The sequence below is a fragment of the Aspergillus tubingensis genome (assembly GCF_013340325.1).
Source record: "Aspergillus tubingensis WU-2223L DNA, scaffold_8, whole genome shotgun sequence".
Lineage (NCBI taxonomy): Eukaryota > Fungi > Ascomycota > Eurotiomycetes > Eurotiales > Aspergillaceae > Aspergillus > Aspergillus tubingensis.
Genome location: NW_023336282.1, coordinates 1,929,036 through 1,950,059, shown reverse-complemented (window position 1 = coordinate 1,950,059; position 21,024 = coordinate 1,929,036). Strand labels below are relative to the sequence as shown.

General features: G+C 50.1%; 4 protein-coding genes and 2 non-coding genes across 6 annotated transcripts; 3 read left to right on the top strand and 3 right to left on the bottom strand.

Moving 5' to 3' along the window:
• Positions 1-1,350: 1,350 nt before the first annotated feature.
• On the top strand, positions 1,351-1,423 carry AtWU_t186. Its single transcript has one exon. It is a non-coding gene; the product is annotated as a tRNA-Lys (tRNA).
• Positions 1,424-4,436: 3,013 nt separating this feature from the next.
• On the bottom strand, positions 4,437-5,036 carry AtWU_07009 (similar to An11g07875; the record flags this gene model as incomplete). The annotated part of the gene is made up of 1 exon (XM_035502118.1): positions 4,437-5,036. The coding sequence occupies one exon, from the start codon at positions 5,034-5,036 to the stop codon at positions 4,437-4,439; it is 600 nt and encodes a 199-aa protein (XP_035358011.1).
• A 2,220-nt stretch (positions 5,037-7,256) lies between these two features.
• On the top strand, positions 7,257-7,329 carry AtWU_t185. The gene has a single exon. It is a non-coding gene; the product is annotated as a tRNA-Lys (tRNA).
• Positions 7,330-9,903: 2,574 nt separating this feature from the next.
• AtWU_07008 (protein kinase domain family protein) lies at positions 9,904-10,736 on the top strand (the record flags this gene model as incomplete). The annotated part of the gene is made up of 2 exons (XM_035502117.1): positions 9,904-10,267; positions 10,345-10,736. The coding sequence occupies 2 exons, from the start codon at positions 9,904-9,906 to the stop codon at positions 10,734-10,736; spliced, it is 756 nt and encodes a 251-aa protein (XP_035358010.1).
• Positions 10,737-11,405: 669 nt separating this feature from the next.
• On the bottom strand, positions 11,406-14,135 carry AtWU_07007 (OPT family oligopeptide transporter; the record flags this gene model as incomplete). The annotated part of the gene is made up of 8 exons (XM_035502116.1): positions 11,406-11,741; positions 11,824-12,113; positions 12,164-12,341; positions 12,394-12,657; positions 12,707-12,988; positions 13,037-13,153; positions 13,206-13,766; positions 13,830-14,135. The coding sequence occupies 8 exons, from the start codon at positions 14,133-14,135 to the stop codon at positions 11,406-11,408; spliced, it is 2,334 nt and encodes a 777-aa protein (XP_035358009.1).
• Positions 14,136-15,739: 1,604 nt separating this feature from the next.
• AtWU_07006 (putative ABC multidrug transporter) lies at positions 15,740-20,731 on the bottom strand (the record flags this gene model as incomplete). The annotated part of the gene is made up of 11 exons (XM_035502115.1): positions 15,740-16,421; positions 16,520-17,144; positions 17,247-17,362; positions 17,417-17,488; positions 17,562-17,707; positions 17,769-18,088; positions 18,145-19,038; positions 19,091-19,324; positions 19,385-19,664; positions 19,721-20,473; positions 20,525-20,731. The coding sequence occupies 11 exons, from the start codon at positions 20,729-20,731 to the stop codon at positions 15,740-15,742; spliced, it is 4,329 nt and encodes a 1,442-aa protein (XP_035358008.1).
• Positions 20,732-21,024: the final 293 nt, after the last annotated feature.

Below are 21,024 nucleotides of genomic sequence, written 5' to 3'. Positions count from 1 at the left end.
TAACTTATCCGGCGTGATAATCGAGAAGTGAGAAAAACATATCCCTATCTCAATTTCCGCAACACAGAATGCCTGAAGCTTTCGAAATAATGTTATATGCATCAACGCAAATAAATTGATAAATGAAGATTGATTCAACCCAGAATGTCTTGCTCTAAACGCCACAATATAACACCGAAAAAGATGCACAGCTCGAACGTCCACGGAAGCCTATCTTTATGATCCAGCCTCCACGACCATCCTCGCCACTGCACCGTCTAATATACATGATCGTCTCATATCGATAAAAAGATCCTGTGATGGCTCATCCCAAATCCAGCCGGAGGATACGGTATCGATATCGGTATCGGTATCTCGCAAGTCGTCTCGTAGCGGTTAACCGTAGAAAAGAAGCCGAAGCGAAGCGCAACTATCGTCAGAAGTTGCCTCTAACCACACACTCTCCCAGCGATCGAGATATATGGACACCGTCCACCCGTGCAGGTATTCGAAACGAACCACCGAATAAACAAAACAAAAAAAGTATCCGGACCGTAAGGTGGCTTATTTATTCCGACCACCCTTCGTAGCCTCCAAAAACAAGACCTTCTTCTTCACGACGGGGTCGTACTTGAGCATACTGAGCGGACGGTGCGTACGGGGACGGATCATCGTGCGATAGAAACCGGTCATGGCCATGGAGATGAGACGCACGGTGATAGTGCGCGACTTGACTGTATGATGCCATCTTTGTCAGCTATCATCCATCATCATAGGAATCTGGATTTGGGTTTCCCGCAGTGCTACTGCCGGTGAAGTCGAGCTTTGTGGGAATTCGGCGCGGGAGTAGAGTCATGGGGAATGGGTTAACGCACCTTTCTTGGCCATTTTGAGGGGCTTTTGGGGGAGATTAAGCTTGAGGGGGTGGATTGCCTGGGCGTCGAGTCGAGGGACTTGCGGAGTTGCGCCGGAGAAGTTTGGAGGATTGGCTTGGGATGCGGGCACGTGATGGGGATGCTTTCCTGATTGGGGATGGTGGGTTAGTGGTGGGTTATAGTTGGGGTGTGGGGTCATGTGACTGCACGTGCTTGGGGATACCTTGTATACTTGGAGAACTGCTGATTTATTTTTGCGCGATCAATGTCGCCTATACTTAGGGTCGACTTAAATTTCTGGTGGAATGTCATCAGACCAGTGAAAGGGATGAGATGGGACGGCAGCTATGATGGTGTGTTAACACCGGCTCTACTGACATTCAAACTAGATCACCTGGACATGTTTGAGAAATGGAAAGCTGGACCCGAGTGTGGACAGCAATGAGTGTATCCCAGGGTCTTATTTCAAAAGAAAGAAGCCTCTTTCACCGAACTAGCCCGGCTAGCTCAATCGGTAGAGCGTGAGACTCTTAATCTCAAGGCTGCGGGTTCGAGCCCCGCGTTGGGCTTTCTTTTTTGTTTTGTTCTTTTACTGTTGGCTTTCTTAGATCCACAGGCCATCCGCTGCCTGTGGGGCCTTCTTTTTGGCTGTCAATTGAGTGGGATTTGTGTGGATACGGATGGCCTCGATGAAAGTGCGACTACACTCCTGTAGAAATGTCGTTTACCCTTCACCCAATAACATTGATATGTAGGCATGATGATGGATCCGATACATAATTATATCATGCTCAACTCAGGCTGTACTCCGGAATTCTACAACATCAATGAGTCCCACAATTTATTTCCTGCAACACACTCCTCGTAATATTCTGCCGCATAAGCGCATTTCCTACTGAGAGACTCTTAGATGCAACAATCGGGAATTTCACTACATAGACCCTGATGCTCCTTGTTAACTGCCTAAGGCATCTATGAAATCCCAGTACCTTTTACCCATGTTACGCTACCACAGTGGTCAGTCACATAGTGCAGCCCTGAGATCATCTCGGAACCTGTCCGTCTGTCTCCAAGGTCACCAGCCACATCGCATATGCTATGTTCAATGCTACCTCAATACCATTGCTGGCTTCTCTCTCCACCCAATACACAGCATAAAGTATAACACAAGCGCCTCTCCAACCATTGACCCACAAGCAAGTGTCCAGACAAGTCTGACAGCATACTCCAAACTCACTTATGATGGTGTGATAATGTACTTGCTGTCCCAAATGCATATATCCTATTCCAACAAAATATACGTACATCCAAGTGGATCCCCATTCTTCAGCAACCTACCTATTCCGTCCATTATCAACTACTATTATGATCATCACCGACCACTCTAGACTAACGCACAGACACATCTCCCCATGAATAACATAGCTAAATCACCCGATAACAGACGTCGATCTCACCACTCCAGAGTCTGGACAGCAGTTACATCTCCACTCTAGCCAACTAGCCAGGTTTCAGGTTTCAGAATCAAACCAGCAATGTTGATGATGATGATGAGCTAGCTAGCCTAACCCCGAGCCGTGCTATAGCTCTTAGTAGGTTTCTTCGGAGAATTACCCCATCTCTATCCTTCCCCGATGGACATATACATTAGTACCTGCCAATGATCAATAGATGATGGGCTTGAAGCTATCCACAATAACCCAAAGGGGTATTAGCACACCCCGGTAATAGCTATCTCAACTGCCGATGGCACTACTATATTTAGTAGTTAGTTGTAGGTAGCTAGCTAGCTACGTACAGCACAGACACAGCAAGCTCTCACTAACTGACTAGTAAGTAGTAAGTAACTAGATAGTAGCAGTACCTGCCCAACAGCCCCATACTACTACCTCCGAAGTACCTAACTAACGACAGGAACAGCATCCCATCCCATCCCATCCGTATCAATGTGATCCACAACAGTTACTATACTAGCACCCGGGCTAGCACCCGCTGATCCGGCCGGAAGCAAAAGTACCACCACCACTATCTTACTCACTACGTATACGTACATAGTACCCACCCTCTACCACCCACTACACAGTACAGTCAAACAGTCACTCGCTGTCACTGTGGCATACACTACCTACCCACTAAGTATAGACACCGTCTCCACTATGTACCCAGAGTACCCAGACTTCGAGTCGAGGCCACAGCCGGTGGAGTACCCGCAGTGGGGACCATGATCCACAGGGTACAGTGACAGAGGAACCACGTAGCGTAGTGGGTTGGATTTAAACGGTGCGATACCTAGTAAATAACTAACTAACTCAATGGGTAATGATTACCAGCCTCCTGGCTTAGTACATATGTTGTGGAAGCATGGTCTTTTGTTTGTGTTGTGTTGTGTTGTGGTGGGAGTTTCATGTGCAGTGCTATTTTCAAGATTCAGAAGAGTAGTGGTAGTATGCATCTGGGGCAAGGATCAGTGCAGAGTCTACTAGTTGGTCGAGCCAATAGGGTATATTGACTGGCATGACTCACTCACTCACTCACTCGCAATGTATGTTCATGTACGGTGTACCGGGGTATAAGTGGTAAGAGGGAAGGAAGGAAATGCACGATGGGAAATAAACTTTGCGCGGGTGGATGTTAGAGGCTGGCTGGGTGGCTGCTAAGAGGGGAGGGGGAACAGGGATAGAGCCGCAGTGCCGAGGGAGGGTATAGTAGTTGGATAGTATAGGAGAGGATAGTACGGAGTAAATTATGTGGCTAACTGGCTAGGCACTAGGCAGACAAATGAGGCTGTCTATGCACATGCAATATGCAGAGTAACTACTAGTAGTAGTACTACTACTGGTGGGTTAAGAGTGGTTGGCTACGTTGCAGAAGAGTGAGACTTGCAGAAAGACCACTTGGCAATAGTCAAATTAATTTCATATTAAAATACAGCATCACTTATTGGACGCGTAAGAACGAATCATGGCAGAGACAAAGGAAATAGTGGGTGTAACTCGTTCGAGTTCCCGATGAAAAAGACCAAATGAGGGGAAGGGGATGATCCGGGTGGATCATCGGTCGGGGGACGGACTGCATGCAGGTGAGCTGCAGCCATCGGATGGTGGGTGTGTCCGTTGACCACTTGGAGTAGGAGTGAGTCAGAGCTGCAGTGTGCAGATTGAAGCCTGGTTGCTCAACAGTGAAGGAAATTCCTCCTTTGCTTTCGTTTCTTTTTTTGGTGGGTGATTTTTGTGTTTTCGCCTGTTTTTGTTCCTTTCGTTCGTTTCCTCGTCTTCACCCCAAACAGGATAGGATAGAATCAGACAGCAGGTCGGTAACAGAACAGTAAGCAAGGAATCCAGTTCCTCCAACAAGGATGTAGCCAATCTCTAGGCGGGGTATAAATATCCCCGAGGACCCATAGATAAGCTGGCTACCATCGGGTATGGGTCTGGCTCGTGCCAGTGTCGCAGGCTGGTCTAGCCTTTGCTGCGACGGGGCCGGGTCGGTGATAATAATGGTGACTTGTCTGCACCGCAGAATATCCACAATTGCGCATGCGTGAAACCTTAATGAATGCATCAGAAGCTCTGCTCATGTCCCTCAGCGGTAGTAGTCGTTCGGCCGGTAGATGCGCGAGGACCGGTTGACACGCGCAATGCGGTCAGCGGCGTCGGCCTCATACAGAGACCCACGGCTGGGAGAGCTCCGCGGAGAGGTGTAGACGATGACCCGGTGACGCCTCAGAGAGCGTGGCTCTCGCTCAATGATTGCAGTGCAGGCCACATCCTCCTGGGTGGTAGTCCGGCGGACAGGGGCTGGCTCATGGCTGATTATCGGCCGCTCGCGAGCGGTGACTTCCTCCTTGGTGTTCACACGCAGACCATTTTCGATTGCTAGGAGCAGCTGGCGAACAGCGACGCACCTCAGGGGTACCCTGACCAGGGTGGATCGGTTGCGCTCAAGGTCAACAACGGAGTAGATCTTTCCGTTCTTGCTGCGGAGGTATTCGGTCACGTCGCGGGCATACTGGGCACCACGCTTGCAGAGCGAGCGCTTCTCTTCGTACGCGGTCATCGGGTCTGCACAGCGAGTACAGTGATCGGCGTGGCCTTCGTAGGCAGAGATCACATAGCTCTCATCGTCCTCGGGGTCGCGCACGAGCACGACGGGCTCGGAGGGCTGCTCGATGGGAGCAGGCATGGTTGCTGTACGACGGAGGGGCGTTCGAGTGCGATAACGAGGTCTTTCAATTCGAAGAGTCTCCTGAATGGAGTAGTAGAAGGGGGGCCAGAAACGGAGAGACTTGAAGGGCGACAGCGTGACTGGCGGATGGATCACGAGGACTATAACAAGGTAGTTTGGGCTTGTTCAAGCGCGATGAAGTTGTGAGTAATAGAGATGTAGAAGTCTCTTGGTGGATTATATGTATGGATATTTAAGTGAAGTGTGTAGTGAATAAGTGAATGGGGGGGGAGGTTAATTGGGGGGGTGGGAGAGGGAAGTTATATAGTTGAGAAGGATGGAAGGCATCCATGATTGGCATACAGTGAATGCTAGAGCAGAGGGACAGTGGTCCCGGGGGCGCTAGAGCAGCCATGACGAATGGGTCACAGGCGGAGAGACTAAAAAAGTTTAGCAACAAGGAGATTTATTCTGAATTTCTTTTTTCGGAATTTAGCAAACAGTAAGAAACTGTAGTGGAGGGAATGGCAGCCTGCGGGTGACTGCTAAGGCTCAACGGGAGCCTGCCTCAGGACGACTTGGGACTAGTACGGGAGTAGTGTGTAGTGGTACTAGTAGTGGCACTAGACATGGGGAGTGTGGCTGGTGCAAAGCAGGCAGTGCTGATCCTCTTAACTTGTAGTTTGTTGTTGGTCCGGCGGCTGTTGCAACCCGTTCGCTCCTCACCCGCTTTCATGATTGGCCCTAACTTGGTCCCAAGCAACCCCCTCCTGTCAGACTAACCAGTCCCTGTGACTCCATTCGGGAACAGGATGGTCATGGCGAGTGGACACACTAGACACAATACAGTTAGTAATGACCGACTCAACCAGTCCAGGAGGGGAGTACTATACCTGTTTTAGGGTCGGGGAAGGGTCGAGTCATCGGGTTAAAGTTCGACGATGAAGTGCTCTTCAAGATGTGGCCAGCCCAACTGTGGCTTGACTCCTCGTGTCTAGAAACTAAGCCGCACGCCAGTAGAAGCCACCTTTCCTCCTCTCTGGTCTCTCAACACGAACTCCCCTAGTTCATGACACCATAATCCGCCCGTCTTTCAGGGACCGTCAGCATCCCCATCTCACCTCCGCCCATTGTTGGTCAGTATCCATCGTTGCGGTAGTCCGTTTCACGCGTTAACTCTCCCATGTCCATGCCAATGCTCATTAGCCATGCAGCCGCTCTCCCCTTTGACCCGCATTATCTGAGACGAGAGATGGCTCGGTTCCATTCTGTTGGTAACCTACGATATTGGCTTTCTCTCGATCGCTTCTATGCTATTTTTGCCTCGATCGCGACCGACTAAGAATAGGTGTTTCGAACCTGTTTCCCCAGCGATCCAATACGAGCAGCCCCATGATCGCCAACTTCGTGATAAGGAGATGTCTGAGCCCCAGACTACCCCTTACGCTAGCAGCCATGAAGTCATCGAGACCATGTGTCTCGATACCCTGCTGCGCCTCAGCCACAGGATGACTGGCCGAGGGCGTTCCTTTCTGCCACTCCGGCGCTACAGCCACAGTTCAACCCACGAGGTATCTGCGTGAGATCATGCATCCTGCAAGTGCTGATGGTTCTATGCCTTCCATCACTGATCGACCGTCCGATCGGTTCTATCTTTTCGTTTCGCTTGACGCGCGCGCAAGGAAATCGTCACCTCGTATCCTATCGCGGTAACGCCAGCTTTCCCAGAGGCTCGTTTCCGTTTCAGCTCTCCGTTTTTGCTGTACTACTGTCCACCAAATCCCTCGCTTTCTCAGGCTACAGCAACCGTACCAGTCCCTTGGGACTGCCTTGTGAGCGTCCGACCGATAATGGCGCAACGAGCATGCGCATGGTGTCCACCCTGCGGCTTTTTTGCATCCCAGACCACGGTCCCTCAGCCTACTAGGCTCCAGCGCGTCTATTCACTGGGTACGATTGTCAGTTGGAAAGGTCCGTGGGAGCCAATGCTTACAGCGGATATATATAACGAGTGTTGGTGAAGCCCGGGATAGCTTGTCCCATGATGGGCGTACCCACCATGCTCAATATGGAAGTCTGCCTTGCGATTGCCACTCATTAGGCGCCAACCCTCCCCATACCTTCTATTGATAACAGCGCAAAGAGGCTCAAAGACACCATCTAATAGTAATCGTAACAGGAATTGTAGCTGTTGTCGCCGTCTTATACCGTGTACAGAATGTTTCCTTCACCGAACTAGCCCGGCTAGCTCAATCGGTAGAGCGTGAGACTCTTAATCTCAAGGCTGCGGGTTCGAGCCCCGCGTTGGGCTTCTCTTTTTGCATTTAGAAGATTCGCATGTGGTGGGCGATGCCACTGGAAAATTTTTGGTTCGGAAGCTTCGGTGGCTCCACCGGATCCACTTACCCAATCATCGCAGCTTCTCAGCCTTACGCTGCAAACAGGGGTCGACTCGGAAATACCTAGATTATTGGGTATCCTTGCACTTTCACAGGTGTGCGACTAAATTGCGTTTTCTCTATCATCGGTATTGATATCAAGTGGTCGGAATTGACGCTGTGTGGCGTAGCAGTCCCTTTCCTCCCCATAAGGCTGCATACCTAGTCCAGCGGCTGAATGCATACCCACATCACCCACAGCTACTCGACAAGCTTCTCAAGGATACACAGCCCCAACAATGACGACATCAGCCAGTGTCACAATGAATTGTCAAAACAATGTCTCTGAAGGATATGATCATTTTTGGAGTTTGGACATACGTCACGCTTTTCGGTGATCAAGCTGTAGTCCGACTCAGTTACCTGCCAGCTCCCCCAAGTTACCGAATTGCGCAATAGCATGGCACCCATTGGTGTAACAAACCAGGATCAACATCTCTTGGATATCGAGGAAGCCTCCCCGACCATCCCGTGGTTGTACAGGATCTTCACCGGCAAGGCTTGTAGTCTCAACGGGGACAATGCTACAGCCGCAATGACCATCCGCGAGTGTCCAAGCTTGGAAAGTCCAGGGATCGAGTTGCCGTGCAAGAGCAACACAGACACAGATCCTCACAGGGCACGCAGATGTGAGTTACACATTCGTATCAGTGGTGCACACATCCCAGCCCCAGACTCAGCATCAGTACCCGCTCAACGTTGACCATCCCAGGGTGGAGGCTCAGACCTGTACCACGACCCAAGGTAGGCCACCGTCTATATCCTGGTCATTCAGACCGTCCCAACTAGTCAGCTACATTCATTGCTGGTCTGTGCCCCGGCTATGCCTTGTGAGTTGGTATCGAGGCATGCGTCACAACTTATCCATGGCGCCATCCGAATTCCTTGTTACTATCCGAATTAGAGACGGCTGGTGAGAGACCAACAACTACATAGATCCTTGAAGTCAGCCTGATGTTACCCGTCCTGCCGGGTGCAGCCTTTTACCGAGACGAGTATGTTGAACAAGTGTCTGCGATCGGTAGCCTGGATGAACGAGGCATATACGGGCTGCCAGCTCAGATATCCCGATCGTGTTGGTGAGCGCTCTTCAGCAAAACAGAGGAAGTGACACATTGAGACACTAAGATACATGCAAGTGCGCTACGTCGATAACCTTCTAGCGACATCTCGCACCGCATCACAACACTTCGACGAACTCGTACTGCTCTATTGACTGGCATTTACCGCGACATCTCAGCGCCCAAAACAGTCGCAAATATGGCACGAGCATTTGGCATTTGACTGACTCACAACCGTCAGGGAGATATAGCCAAGTGAATTGAAAGTACCATCTGTCGAACCAACGTTTCGATGAACGGATATATAATCCGCTCATACACAGCATCCATACCAGTCTAACGAATCAGAGACGAGCGAGAATGGTAGCCTGTTACCGATGGATAATGAAACGAATGTTTATGTTCCTCATAGCTGTTTCGCCTCCTCATCCGGTGGATTCGTTATCCAGCAAATTTTAAAGAGCCTCCTCTCGGACAATCCGATGCCAAACGGGGAAAAGCGGGACGACCCATTGTGCACGGACGTGGTCCCTTTTCAGGGATGTTGCCGTGTTCCTCTGCTCGCGTGCCTCCATGCCAACCCGAATCATAATTGGCTTCATGATCGTTCAAAGTGGGGCTTGGCTAGCCCAAATGAGTCGGCGAGTTGTAAGCTTAGATAACTGTGTCGTTGCAGAAAAAGATTTACTGCTCAACAAAGATCGGTCATTGCTCAATGGCAGCAATCAAAAGTAGACGAATTGCAAATGTCAAATTGCCTGCAGTACAGCAGCAGATGACTCTTCAGTTCCTCGAGTTACACAAACACCAGGGGATAAAATCATACGTTCTGTTTACCTGCTCTGCCGCTCCTCCGCAGCGTGCTGTCCATCAGACTCCTCATACGATGTCTACACTGACTTCCAACCCTCCACCTTCAGCATAATCCAGCAGTCGTCTAGTTTAGCTACCATGAATCATGCCGACCGGAGTTATTCATACACATGCGATTGACAGCAGCAGCCTCCGGTTATCTGATAAAGCAAAACTCTGCAAATTGGCGAAACAACACACACTCCATCCCGCACTGTGGACCCTGATCGGCACAGAAACATCCAAGCCCCGTGCCCGTTCGTGTCTCTACCCAAAATCAGATGATCCCAATCAAACTAGGGCAAGCCAAGAGCCCCCAGGAATCAGGATCGCTTTTTGGAGCTGAATAAGCGAAATGCGTCTGACAAGCAGGTCCGCGCGCATTCGACAAAATAATCAGCCTCGTCCCCTTACTTCCTCGAAGTTCTTCTCTCATCCTTTCGGCCCCGACAATGCGCCTTGCCTCGGCCCTTTACCGTCCCCTACGCAGATCCAGTGCCAGTGCCAGTGCCATTCATTAAACTTACTACCACCATGTCTACCTCAGACATCAAAGGCTACGCCATTCGCCGCAATAATTCATGTCTCAGCGACGAAGTCGGATGCGGACGAACATGGGAAACCTGGCACGCTTGCTGCCCATCCGGGTCCAAATGTCCCGGAAAAGAGTACTCGATTCAGAACAATGTCTGCTGTCCGACTTGGACGGACTGCACTTCCGAGATCAAACCTGCCACCTGCGCCAATAGCTCCTGGAATATGTACGACTACGATGGGTATTTCTGCTGCACCGAGGACGAAAGTGGATTCAGACTCAAGGGGACAGACTGGGTGGGCTGCTTGAGTCCCGACTCGCCGGGCAATGCCAGTTACAGCGCCTTGAGGTTGATCGCAACAAGTGAGTTGATTTACCCTACAAGACAGATAGATAGATACCTTCAGATCCAGTCCTAACATAACAACCTTTCCTTCTAGCCTCCTCATCCGCAACATCAGCCCCCACATCCACAGCCGCATCAACGGCCACAGCATCAGCAGCAACAACCACAGCAGCATCATCCACCGGTTCAGGCTCAAGCACCAACACGGGCGCAATAGCCGGAGGCGTCGTCGGCGGTGTCGCCGGCGTCGCAGCAATAGCCGGCCTTCTTTTCTACTTCCTGCGACGGCGCAATAAGCAACGACCAGAGTCACAGACACAGATGCATCTCCAACCACAGGACCCTAGTCCTCAGTACTCGGCATACGCCTACACTCAGACTCAGCAGCCATATTCCGCCCCAGCGAGCGAATTAGATGGCCAGTCTGCGCCTGTGGAATTACCCTCGAATAATGGCCCGAAAGCTGAGTTGGCGGGGTATCGGTGATGAACATTACGTTTCTAGGGATGGTAATATTGCATATAGCGGGCCTCCTAGAGGTACTGGTTGGTACTTTCTGTTAAGTAATTTTTTTTATGTGTCGGGATAGGGTGCCGCGGGTCGGCTATGAGTGGATGAAATATGCAGATAATTTCATACATTGTTAATCTGCACATATTATGGACTATTGAAGATGAAATTCTTCTTGGTTATATTCATCTTCGAATTGAAGATTTGGTCTGTCTTAATTGAAATTTTCGTGATGATGAAATGATTGATTATATATGTGTGTCTGTCTTCTATTTCTGGACGTCAAGGAAATAACTACCAGATTGATCTTCATTTTCATCACGGTATCTATACCCTTCACCGATAAACGGAGACCAATTCAACAAGATACTAACTAACTGAGGAATATATAATATAATCCCACCTCACCTTTCGATCTCCACAAGACCAAACAAACTTCTTCTTATTTAGGGGAATGCTACTTCCGATCAACTAACCTCAACCACCCATATAACTATATTCATTCATCAACACCCCCTAATGAAATTATGTACTACATACAAAAGACAGAGTAGAGTATGAACATCCACACCTTCCCCCTCCCCTCCATCTCCCCATTGCATCCCATCCCACCCCATCCAACCCCCTCTGGAAGAAGAAGGCATCCTAAGTAACAGGACACCAATCATAATTCCCATTAGAATTATTCCCCCACCAAGAGGGAAAATCATGCGCGACACCCGCAGCCCCAAACACCGCAAAAGACAAAATAAACACGATGGTCAAACTAGCGCCATCAAATGCACCCGTGATCAAATACGAGTAATCCTTGAAAATTTTCGGATGATAATTCCGCAGATAATACTGCACGAAGAGGCCTGAGAGGACCCAGCTGAAGAGCACGCATGTCTGCGATTGGTTGTAGGGGATGTAGCCTGCGTATTGGATGAATTGCGGCATGTTGACTTCGGAGACGTCGAAGTTGCGGATTTTGGGGACGAACTGTATACATTTATCAAATAGATGGGTTAGTTGGGGTGGTGGGATGGGGGTATTAGGGGAGGATGGCATGGGATGGGCATACGTAGTAGAAGAGACGGTGGGCGACGACAGCTGCGGCGCCGATGGCTAGACCGATGGGAACCATGGCGTAGGGAGTGCCGGAGCGGTAGAGGTAGGAGGCCAGGGCCCAGGAGGCGGCGTTGGTGTTGTAGGATTGCATGGTCGCGCCGCTCCAGGAGGAGTTGCCGTTGCCGTTGGAGAGAAGGGCTTTGTTGCCGGTCACGATGGAGATCATGATGGCGTAGTTGATGAAGCCGCCCAGGATGGTGCCGTAGATTTGGGTGAGGAACATGACTCGTGGGGGGATTTTTACTATTGGAATGGGTTAGATTTGATCATGGGGCGTGATAAGCTAGGCTTACGGTATTCGCCCATCTTCAGGTCGTTGGATAGGTTCACTGCGTTGGAGATCACGTTGTGGGACCACGCTGCAAAGTACATGTTTCCGACGGGGCGCCCGGGGAGCATCAGTCCTGCTAACATCTTCGAGAGGTTGTTGGTGGCAATTCCGTTGCCGTAGCGAGAGTAGAGGATGGTACTCTGCGAATACCTTTGTTAGTGGGAGTGGGAGTATTGGTTATGGGTTACTCACGAAAGGCGAGATGATGATTCCGACAATCAATGAGACAATGTACGCCCAGGCGGGAAGGGTAATGTTCTCCTTGAGAACCACCACCAGTCCGAGAACGAAGCTGATGACAAGCACCGCAACGTACCACCACCACGGGGTCTCCTTGTAATGCTTGGCCATGTGCTCGTGGTGACGATCGTCGTAGCGACCTTGTTTGGCGCTCTGGTAGGCCCGCTTGATATCGCCGCCCCAGAAGATGATACAGTGCATGATGAGGGCTCCGATCTAGATGAGGTTAGCTGGACTATCTTGCACAGGTTTCTGTCGTACTTACAGCAGCGTTGGCCATGAACATAGCATATGCAAATGTTCCAGTTAACCTGGGTACACCGTATGTAGCCAAGGCAGATTTGTCGAGCACGCCGTCAGGGAAGACGCTGGAGACTGGATACGAAGTACCATTCGCCATGAGAAGCTCCGTGGACATGAATGGAAGGGATCGGGCGTTCCAGCCGTTTCCATAGTATATGGCTACCATGATGATGAAGCAGAAGGCGATGCCAATGTCCTGATGAAGCTGGAGCTTGAGAGGAAGAGAGGTTTGGAAGGAGGTGATCTGCGACAAGTCAGCCTTGAGAATTGTTGATAGACTAATGATCCGTACATATTGCCAGTCGAAGCTGAGAGAGAATAAACCCAGTCCTTCATTCGTAGTGGATCCACCGAAAACATTGGTGAGTACAGCACCCTTTTTGCCGGTTGCTTTCTGGGAAGCTAGACACTAGAGCTATGTTAGTACCTCCTACACACCCAAGGTGGAATGAACAACGTACCGGAATAGAAACGGAGTTAAGCCACGGGAATATGTATGCAGGAATAATCTCATACAACGACATGCCAGTAAAGGCATACCAGAAGTACCGGAGCGGCTTGGAGTTCTTGACCTGTTGCCAATGCAACCCTTGAAGGGTCTTGACAGTAGGAAGAGTACTCCAGTAGACCGCCTCGACGTGCCAGACGGCAATGGGTCGCATAATTCCACAAAGACCATAACCGAACAGACCGATCGAAATGGTGCTGAAGATGACAGTGACGGCACTAAAGGGCATATTGTAGAAGAGGTTCTGCGCCGCAAACACCTGCGAGGATGCAGAGGCATTGGAAGCAGATGTGGCTGTGATAGCGCAAATAGCGTGCTCCTTCAGAGTCCACGGTCCAGGATTCACAAACTTTATCCACCTAATATGCCATGGAAGCTTTCCCTGACCACCCTTCTCCCTCCAACGAGCCTCAAACTTATCACCCCGGGGGAGGAACCTGGCCCAGGCATTGCCGACAAAGTAAGCGATCAGGACGATGAAAGTGCCTTGAATGGTGACGGCAGTAGGTTTAAACTGTGGACAGGTGTCAGCAGGGTGTCAACACATCTGCACGACGGCTAAGGTGTCTTGTGCTACCATGTAAATTTGGTTCATGACCGCCTGGAAGCACGCCAGACCGGAGGCGAGAATGATACTCCGAAATGTCAAGGCACTGTCGAAGTCATCCCTGAGTGGTAGGAGGTGAGCGGCAGCGTCTGCACCAGTGATAATGATGGCATCTTTGCTTTCGCGGTCCTCTTCGCCGCTCAGCTCATCACCAGTGATCCTGTGGTCTTCTTTGCCAGTGAGCACCGTGACAGCGGACTTCTCATCGACAGCGTCTGGGTGGGGGATTGAGACGCCGTCACCCTCTCGGGCTGCACCGGTCGTGATTGCAGACATGTTGGCAGGGGGCTCACTTTTCCAGAGGCACGGGGAGGAGAAATCATTGCCACAAGGTGGTCCCTAGGGGTCTTTTTATATTCTCACCCCGATAAGGGTGAATTGCCATGGGAGCCATGCCACGAGTGAATTGATGATACCACAAACCACGGCGATTAGCCATCTTGCTGAAAAGGGACTGGGAGGCGGCCCTGCGACAGGGCTAGGGGAATCTAGTGAGAGGGTCGTTGGATGCACAACGCTCCGGCCTCTGCGCCGGTGGATTCGCTTCTTCTCGAACGCCTTCGAGCCCTCCAATTGACGTTTGTTCCCCTCACCTAGCGAAGGACCGGGTTTAGATAACCGACCTGCTAGCCCACCCTCCTTCGGGTCACCATTGGTGCAGGAATGAACCGAAAGCATGTAATTCTACCGGGAAATCACCTGGCTATCCGGGTTACATCCGAATGAACTGTAGCGTGTGTTGTAAAATCTTTGAAGGGCTGCTGGAGATGCCATCGCGTGTGCTGCTGACGCCATTCCGTAGCGGCAATTTCGCCCCAAGCAATATGTGGCACTTTTGATTTTCGAGGGGTGCAGGGGTATCCAATACCTGGTACATCAATTGCTACCCTGAATTCCTTCACTCTAGTAGATTCATGCATATATTGAGGGGTCCGGTAGAACAGTTGATAAGGCTTAGGGCGTAACAGGCGCATCCAGATAGGCAGAGGGGATGTTAGTCCGCCCGTTCAGAGGAAGTTCGATGCTGGGCGCGATAAGAGAAAACAAGAGCCAAGGGGATCCGTTCCAGGCGTCGGAACTCCTACGGAGCTCCTGCAGCACACCTCAGCTCGCCATCCATGCATTCAACGAAGTGGCACGCCCCCGCGCTAGTGGCAACACCAGTGCGACCCAGGTCCCTGTTCTTTTCTCGCGCCGAGGATTGGTGCAACCCTTTGTCCTGTTCAAGGAAAAGGACGAAGGCACCCGAGCCAGGATTCATCGTGTGCTGGCCAATTTCAATCCCTGAAATAATATGGACTTGGTCAGGTGTGCTGTATCAGACCACCATTGACCCATTTGTCCATTGGGATAGGGTCTTGCGCCATTCGATAGTCCCATCTCGAGGAGAACGTCCATCCAGTGAAAAGCGATCCATTGAGCATCACACAGGGTTACTTCCGACCGAAACCTGGCCGTTCAGATGGAGACCCTAATTGCTGTGTCCCACGTGGTCGCTACTTCCTACCGTGCTGCTTTTGTCAAAGATTTTCACTCCCCACCTTTGTTGTCCACCTGGTGTCTGCCTGGCTAGTACTTCGGCTAATCCGACTTTGAGATAGAGCAAGCCAATCATGTTTCCCATACATAGAAATAGGCATAAGATGCCAAGCCAGATAGCAACGAGGGACGATCCTATCGATAGCCAATGCCTGCGGCAATCTGCCTGCCGATAAACACTTCCCCAACCGTTATCGCCAACACGAACAGAGTTCCAACCTGCACTTCTTGGCTGGATAAGAACCGATACCCTAAGCACCCCAGACAGCGGCGACACATTTGCCAAGGTTTGTTATCGGTCCAATAAAAGCTATCACATGAAACAATAACATAACCTAAACCTATGCTCTCTCCCAGGCTCGGTATAGCTGCCGGAAATTGCATTCCCGTCCCAGCAATGCATGCGGCACGTCGCATTCAAGCATCTCCCCATCCTTGAGGAACACTACCCGATCGAACCGATCGATGTAAGCGAAGCGATGAATGACAGCAATCACGGTTTGATGGCGAAAATTCTGCTCGATGATTTCTTGCATAAGGGCTTCTGTCTCTCGGTCGACGCTACTAGTGGCCTCGTCGAGGATGAGAATGGGCCGCGGGACCACAAGCGCCCGGGCGAGCGCAAGCAATTGCCTTTCGCCCAGTGACCAGGTTGAGATGCTGGACATTTCCATATCTAGCCCCCCGTCGGTACTGATTCGATTCCAAAGACCCACCTTCTGGAGCCCAGAAGTGATGCGTTCATCTGTGGCCATTCCGAACGGATCCAGATTGAAGCGAACAGTGCCAGAGAGCAGAAACGGGTCTTGCGGGATAACGTTGATAGCAGAGTGAATAGCTTGTCTCTCGAGCTCCGATATGTCGCAGCCGCCGATCGATATTTTTCCGGATTGGATCTCGCTCATACGAAGAAGCGACATTATTATAGATGACTTCCCACTACCCGATGCTCCGCAGATGGCTATCTTTTCGCCATGGTAAATAGTGAGCGACAGATTCTTCAGAACCGGCGGGCTGACTTGGCTATCCGTATGAGATATTAGCTTTGTGTGAATAGCAGGGGTGACATCGCGATTGGGATACAAGCAGAGACTGAGTGGCTAGAGGAATGGAAAGCTGACCTGTATCCTGCTGTTACGTTATCAAATGCGATCGTAAATTGAGATTGACCCAGTGCTCGAGGGACTACACTTCCCACCAGGTCATTGTTTGCCTCACGGGGAGTGTCTTGCACAAATTGTTGAACTCGCGAAACTGCCCCGATGGTTGTCTCAAGACTAGTCCATGACCGGAGAGTGCTCGAAATCGTGCTGTTGAAGGTGAGAATCAAGCTAAGGGCGACACCGACCGCTGCACCATTATACTGGTCGGCCAAAGAGGTTGTCATCGCAACGATAATGACTGCCAAAGCCGCAACAATCAAGCCCATTACAAGTGTCAGCCATTGTTGTATGCAGTACAGCATATAAAAGGGTCTTTGTGAATTGTTGAGGAGCATATGCATCTTCTCCTGGAACCAGTGTTCCATCCCAAAAGCCCGGAGAGTGGTGACTCCGTGCACTGCTTCCGTGAAATGCGTATAAAGAGGCGCCTTGGCTTCCAGATCCAGTAGTCGCACCTGTCGAGAAGTACGAAGGTAATATCTCTGGAGGATCACTATACTGGCCAGAAGCACAGGGACTGCAACTGCTAGGTATTTGCTGACGATGCAGAGAATGACCAGTTTGACCACGCAGCTTGCCAATCCTACGTTGATTGGCGTTAGCTTCTTAAACTCAGCCGTCCCCAAACCCCGCTTTTTCGATAGTTCAATAGAAGGCAAATATGGAAAAGGGGGAAGAACATTACCCGTCAAGAACATAGATGCCACTAATGGTAGCATCATGTCAATCAATTCCATATCTTGACTGAATCTGTTGGTTAAGGCACCGATTTCTGTGTCCTGGAAGAACTTGAACGGCGCACTGCCATAAATGGTCAGCAAAGACATGAAATTTGACGACATTATTTGAGCATACCTGAGCGTCGTAGACAGAAGATCTGTATGGAGATTTAACGCAGTGTTGTTGATCATATTGATTATCAGAAGCCTGTGACAGTCATGGTGCAAGTCAGTTATCCAGAAATCGACGACATTGACTTGAACAATTAGAATGTACATACCACAATCCACCCACGGTACTTACGAGCTGTATCACGAAGAGCAGAGCATATATCCCCAAATACATACCCACGTCCTTGTTAGGACTCCTTTCATTGGCCTCCACCCACCACTGGATCCATAGAGCTAAGAACGACCAGAGATTAGACTGTGAGATGTAACAGCAGGATCATAGATACTTTGGACGTACTTGTAAAGTCCCCACTCACTGCCTCCATAACAATGAAAGCTAGACAGGTTGCAAACGGAATGAACCCTGCACTCTGATAATAGTATCTGTACACCGACCAAGTCCCTTCGCGTCGCAGAGGGCTCGGAAATTCCGGAACTGAAGGCTTTGCAGCGGTGTCGTTCACCTCATCCTCTCGAGCCGTGGATTCCTCGTGATCAGCAATATCAACAGTGCTCTCTGGGGACCTGTCCGCGCTTGCGGGGTTTTGGATTTGCATCACGTTTTGAAACGACCCGTTTCTCACGATTCTGCCTCCTTCGAGAACGACGATCTCATCTGCATATTGGAGCAGGCGTTCTTTCCAATGTAAGAATACATGATCTTCGCATTCGAAAAGGAAGTCACGAACTTACCTGTATGAGTTGCTAGGAGAACCGTCACTCCGGATTTGGGAAAATATCCGCCTGGGCCAAACAAGCGTGTAGCAATCATGTTGGTATTATTTGGGTCGAGACCACTGAAGATGTCGTCCAGGACCACGAGTCGTTTCCTCGAGTAGATAGCACGGCACAGTGCAATTCGCTGCTTTTGACCGCCACTAAGTGAAAGGCCATCGGTACCTGCACGGTACAGATCTCCATCCGGCATATTCGACAGCTCTTCTTTGAGACCACAAGCCCATATAGCGACCTCATACCATTTGGGATCGAATGGTGACCCGAGGATGATGTTTTGGCGAACTGTATCATTGATGATCCAAGGGACTTGGGAGCAATATGCCAGTCGAGAATCTGCAATCCGCACGTCTCCAGAGTTTACTACCGTTTCCCCCAGTAGGCTAGAGAGCAAGGTGGATATTCCGGAGCCCACTGGCCCGGTCAGCATGGTAACTCCTGGCCCGACACGCAGTGTTATGTCGTGGAGCTTGTTTTCGCCGGATTTGGACCATGCAATGTTAGCTCGCTCGAAGGAGATTGAGGTGGTCCCGGATCTTGACTTCGGTTGGAGCGATTGCAACTCCACTGCAATATCAACATGAGTAGGTGGAGGTGTGGGCGACCCTGTACGCGTGCTGGGTAACTCCGACTGCTTTGCACAGTATTCCTCAATGCGGAGGTAACAAGCCATCGCTTGCCTTACAGCAGGAACAGACTGAATAAATGTAATGAGTGGGTTGGTCACGAGGGATATCAGCGAAAGCGATGTAAAAGCCTGACTGGAGAGCAGTGTCTTATTGTGCGTTGCGACCGCGATTATAGTATAGATGGCGAAGGTGGCAAACGGAGCAAAGTCGGTCGGCACATTAGCTGTGAAAGATCAGTATACCAACGATATCAAGTAGATGATTTTCTCTCCTACATATGACGATTTCCCATATGAGCAATTTCCGAAAGCGCTCAGAAGTCTCCAGCTCGATCTTCCGCAAGTTGGATATAGTTTGGAACATGACCTGAGAAAGACCGAGCATCTTGATGGACTTAATATCGCGTAGCATACTGAATGACTCTGTCACTCTTGTTTGGACGCATTCAACCCATTGCTTCTGAGCCTGACCTGACCTGTTAGAAATGGGCCCAATGGCCAACACCGAGGCTATACAAAGTTAGTTGAAGTTTATTAACGATTGACTCGCATAAAGGGAATTGTAGGTACCTATTGCAATAACCGCTGGAACGACACAGGCGATGAGAAGCTGCCGCTCTAGTAACCAGATTGCGATACCCACTTCAAGGACCGAGGCCAATGTCTCGTGGATTGTCTTCTGACTCTGTACAATCCTTTCTACATCGGTTCCCATGAGAGTGATCGCTGCGGAATCATTGATGTCGCTGGCCTTGAGATGTGATGTCTGATTGAAAAGCATGGCAATCAAACCAGAACGAACTTTTGTGTTGAACCGGTTGGTTTGGCGCCAATACACCGCGGTGGAGATCTTGAAGGGTATGTTATTCTCGGGTATGTCAATTATCATAACCGTAAACTACTCACAGCCCAGCCTAAGTAGACCAGAACATATGCCCCGACAATGGCTTGACCCCGATTCTTGCTATCTGACGTCCTGTAGTTTTGTATATAGTCAATTGTGACGGTAATGAGGAATGGCTGACAGAAGCTGAAGGCCGAGAGACATAGACGAGGCACGATTGCTGACAGGAATGTTCTCCGATAGGCATAGAAAGTAGAAAGAAGCAGCCGATTATTGCTACTCCTAGCTGCCCAAGCCTTCTCTAGCTGTTCCTGAGTAAATTGTGCTCGTTGATCGGCATCCAATTCTGGGATGTCGTCAATTCCCAGCACTTTTGAGTATCCATTTTGAAGAACCGGGAGCACCCAAATGAAGAAGCTTTGACCCCAGAATCCCAAAACACCTTCTTTAGTTGGTTTCTGATACATCGGCCGCAAGAACCGGAATTTATGTATGGACTCGGAAAAGAGTACTCCGACATTGAAAATGAGAATGGTGGTCCATAATGCCCGACAAGCTACACTGGCTGTAGGAATCTGCCACAACGAGCGGAGCTGGGGTAGTGAGAGCAGTACTTCTGCTGAGTAGTAGACTACTAAGAGATCGGATGGCTTTACCGAGCGCTGATCCTCGAAAAACGAGAGCAAAATTGCCGCCCCAGTCGCAATAACATTCACAATTCCCGAGGCAAGTCCTGCGCGGGTATGGAGATCCGGGTCTTCGACGCGCAAAGCCGTGTACAGGACATGTAGAACGAGAAGTACACCCAGCAGTGTCTAAATGCCAACATTCAGTCAAGTATCATTTTCAGTATTACTATAACCTACCAGCTTTACAACCGCCAATCGAAAAGAATTCAACTTGACTTGAGAATTACGAAGGACTTGCAGGCGCTGGGGGACCAGAACAAGGAAGAGTGCAGCTGGAAGCAGTCCAAAGAAACTATCCTCAAAAAGCAGGGTGAAATCGAATGGACGACACTCGGGGCTGACACCGGGACCAAAGAAATTGTCACTATCTGGGGCGCATGCCATGTTAGTTGACAGGTACAATGATAGGAAAGAAGGAGGAACAATGGGGATGTTGGGGTGAAAAAATACGTGCTATGGTTCCTTTTAAGTGCGCAATTAGTACACCATTAGTACACGACGGGAACAGACGCATTTCAGGTGACCCAATGAACCTCAGACGCCTTATCTTTGCAATTTATTTACCACCGTAGGCACAACACGACCCCCAGCTCGTTAGTCGCAGATAGCTGCCACTACCAAACTGTCTCCGACTAGCGAATTATAATTATCTGATTGGTTCCACTGTTACCGGCCTA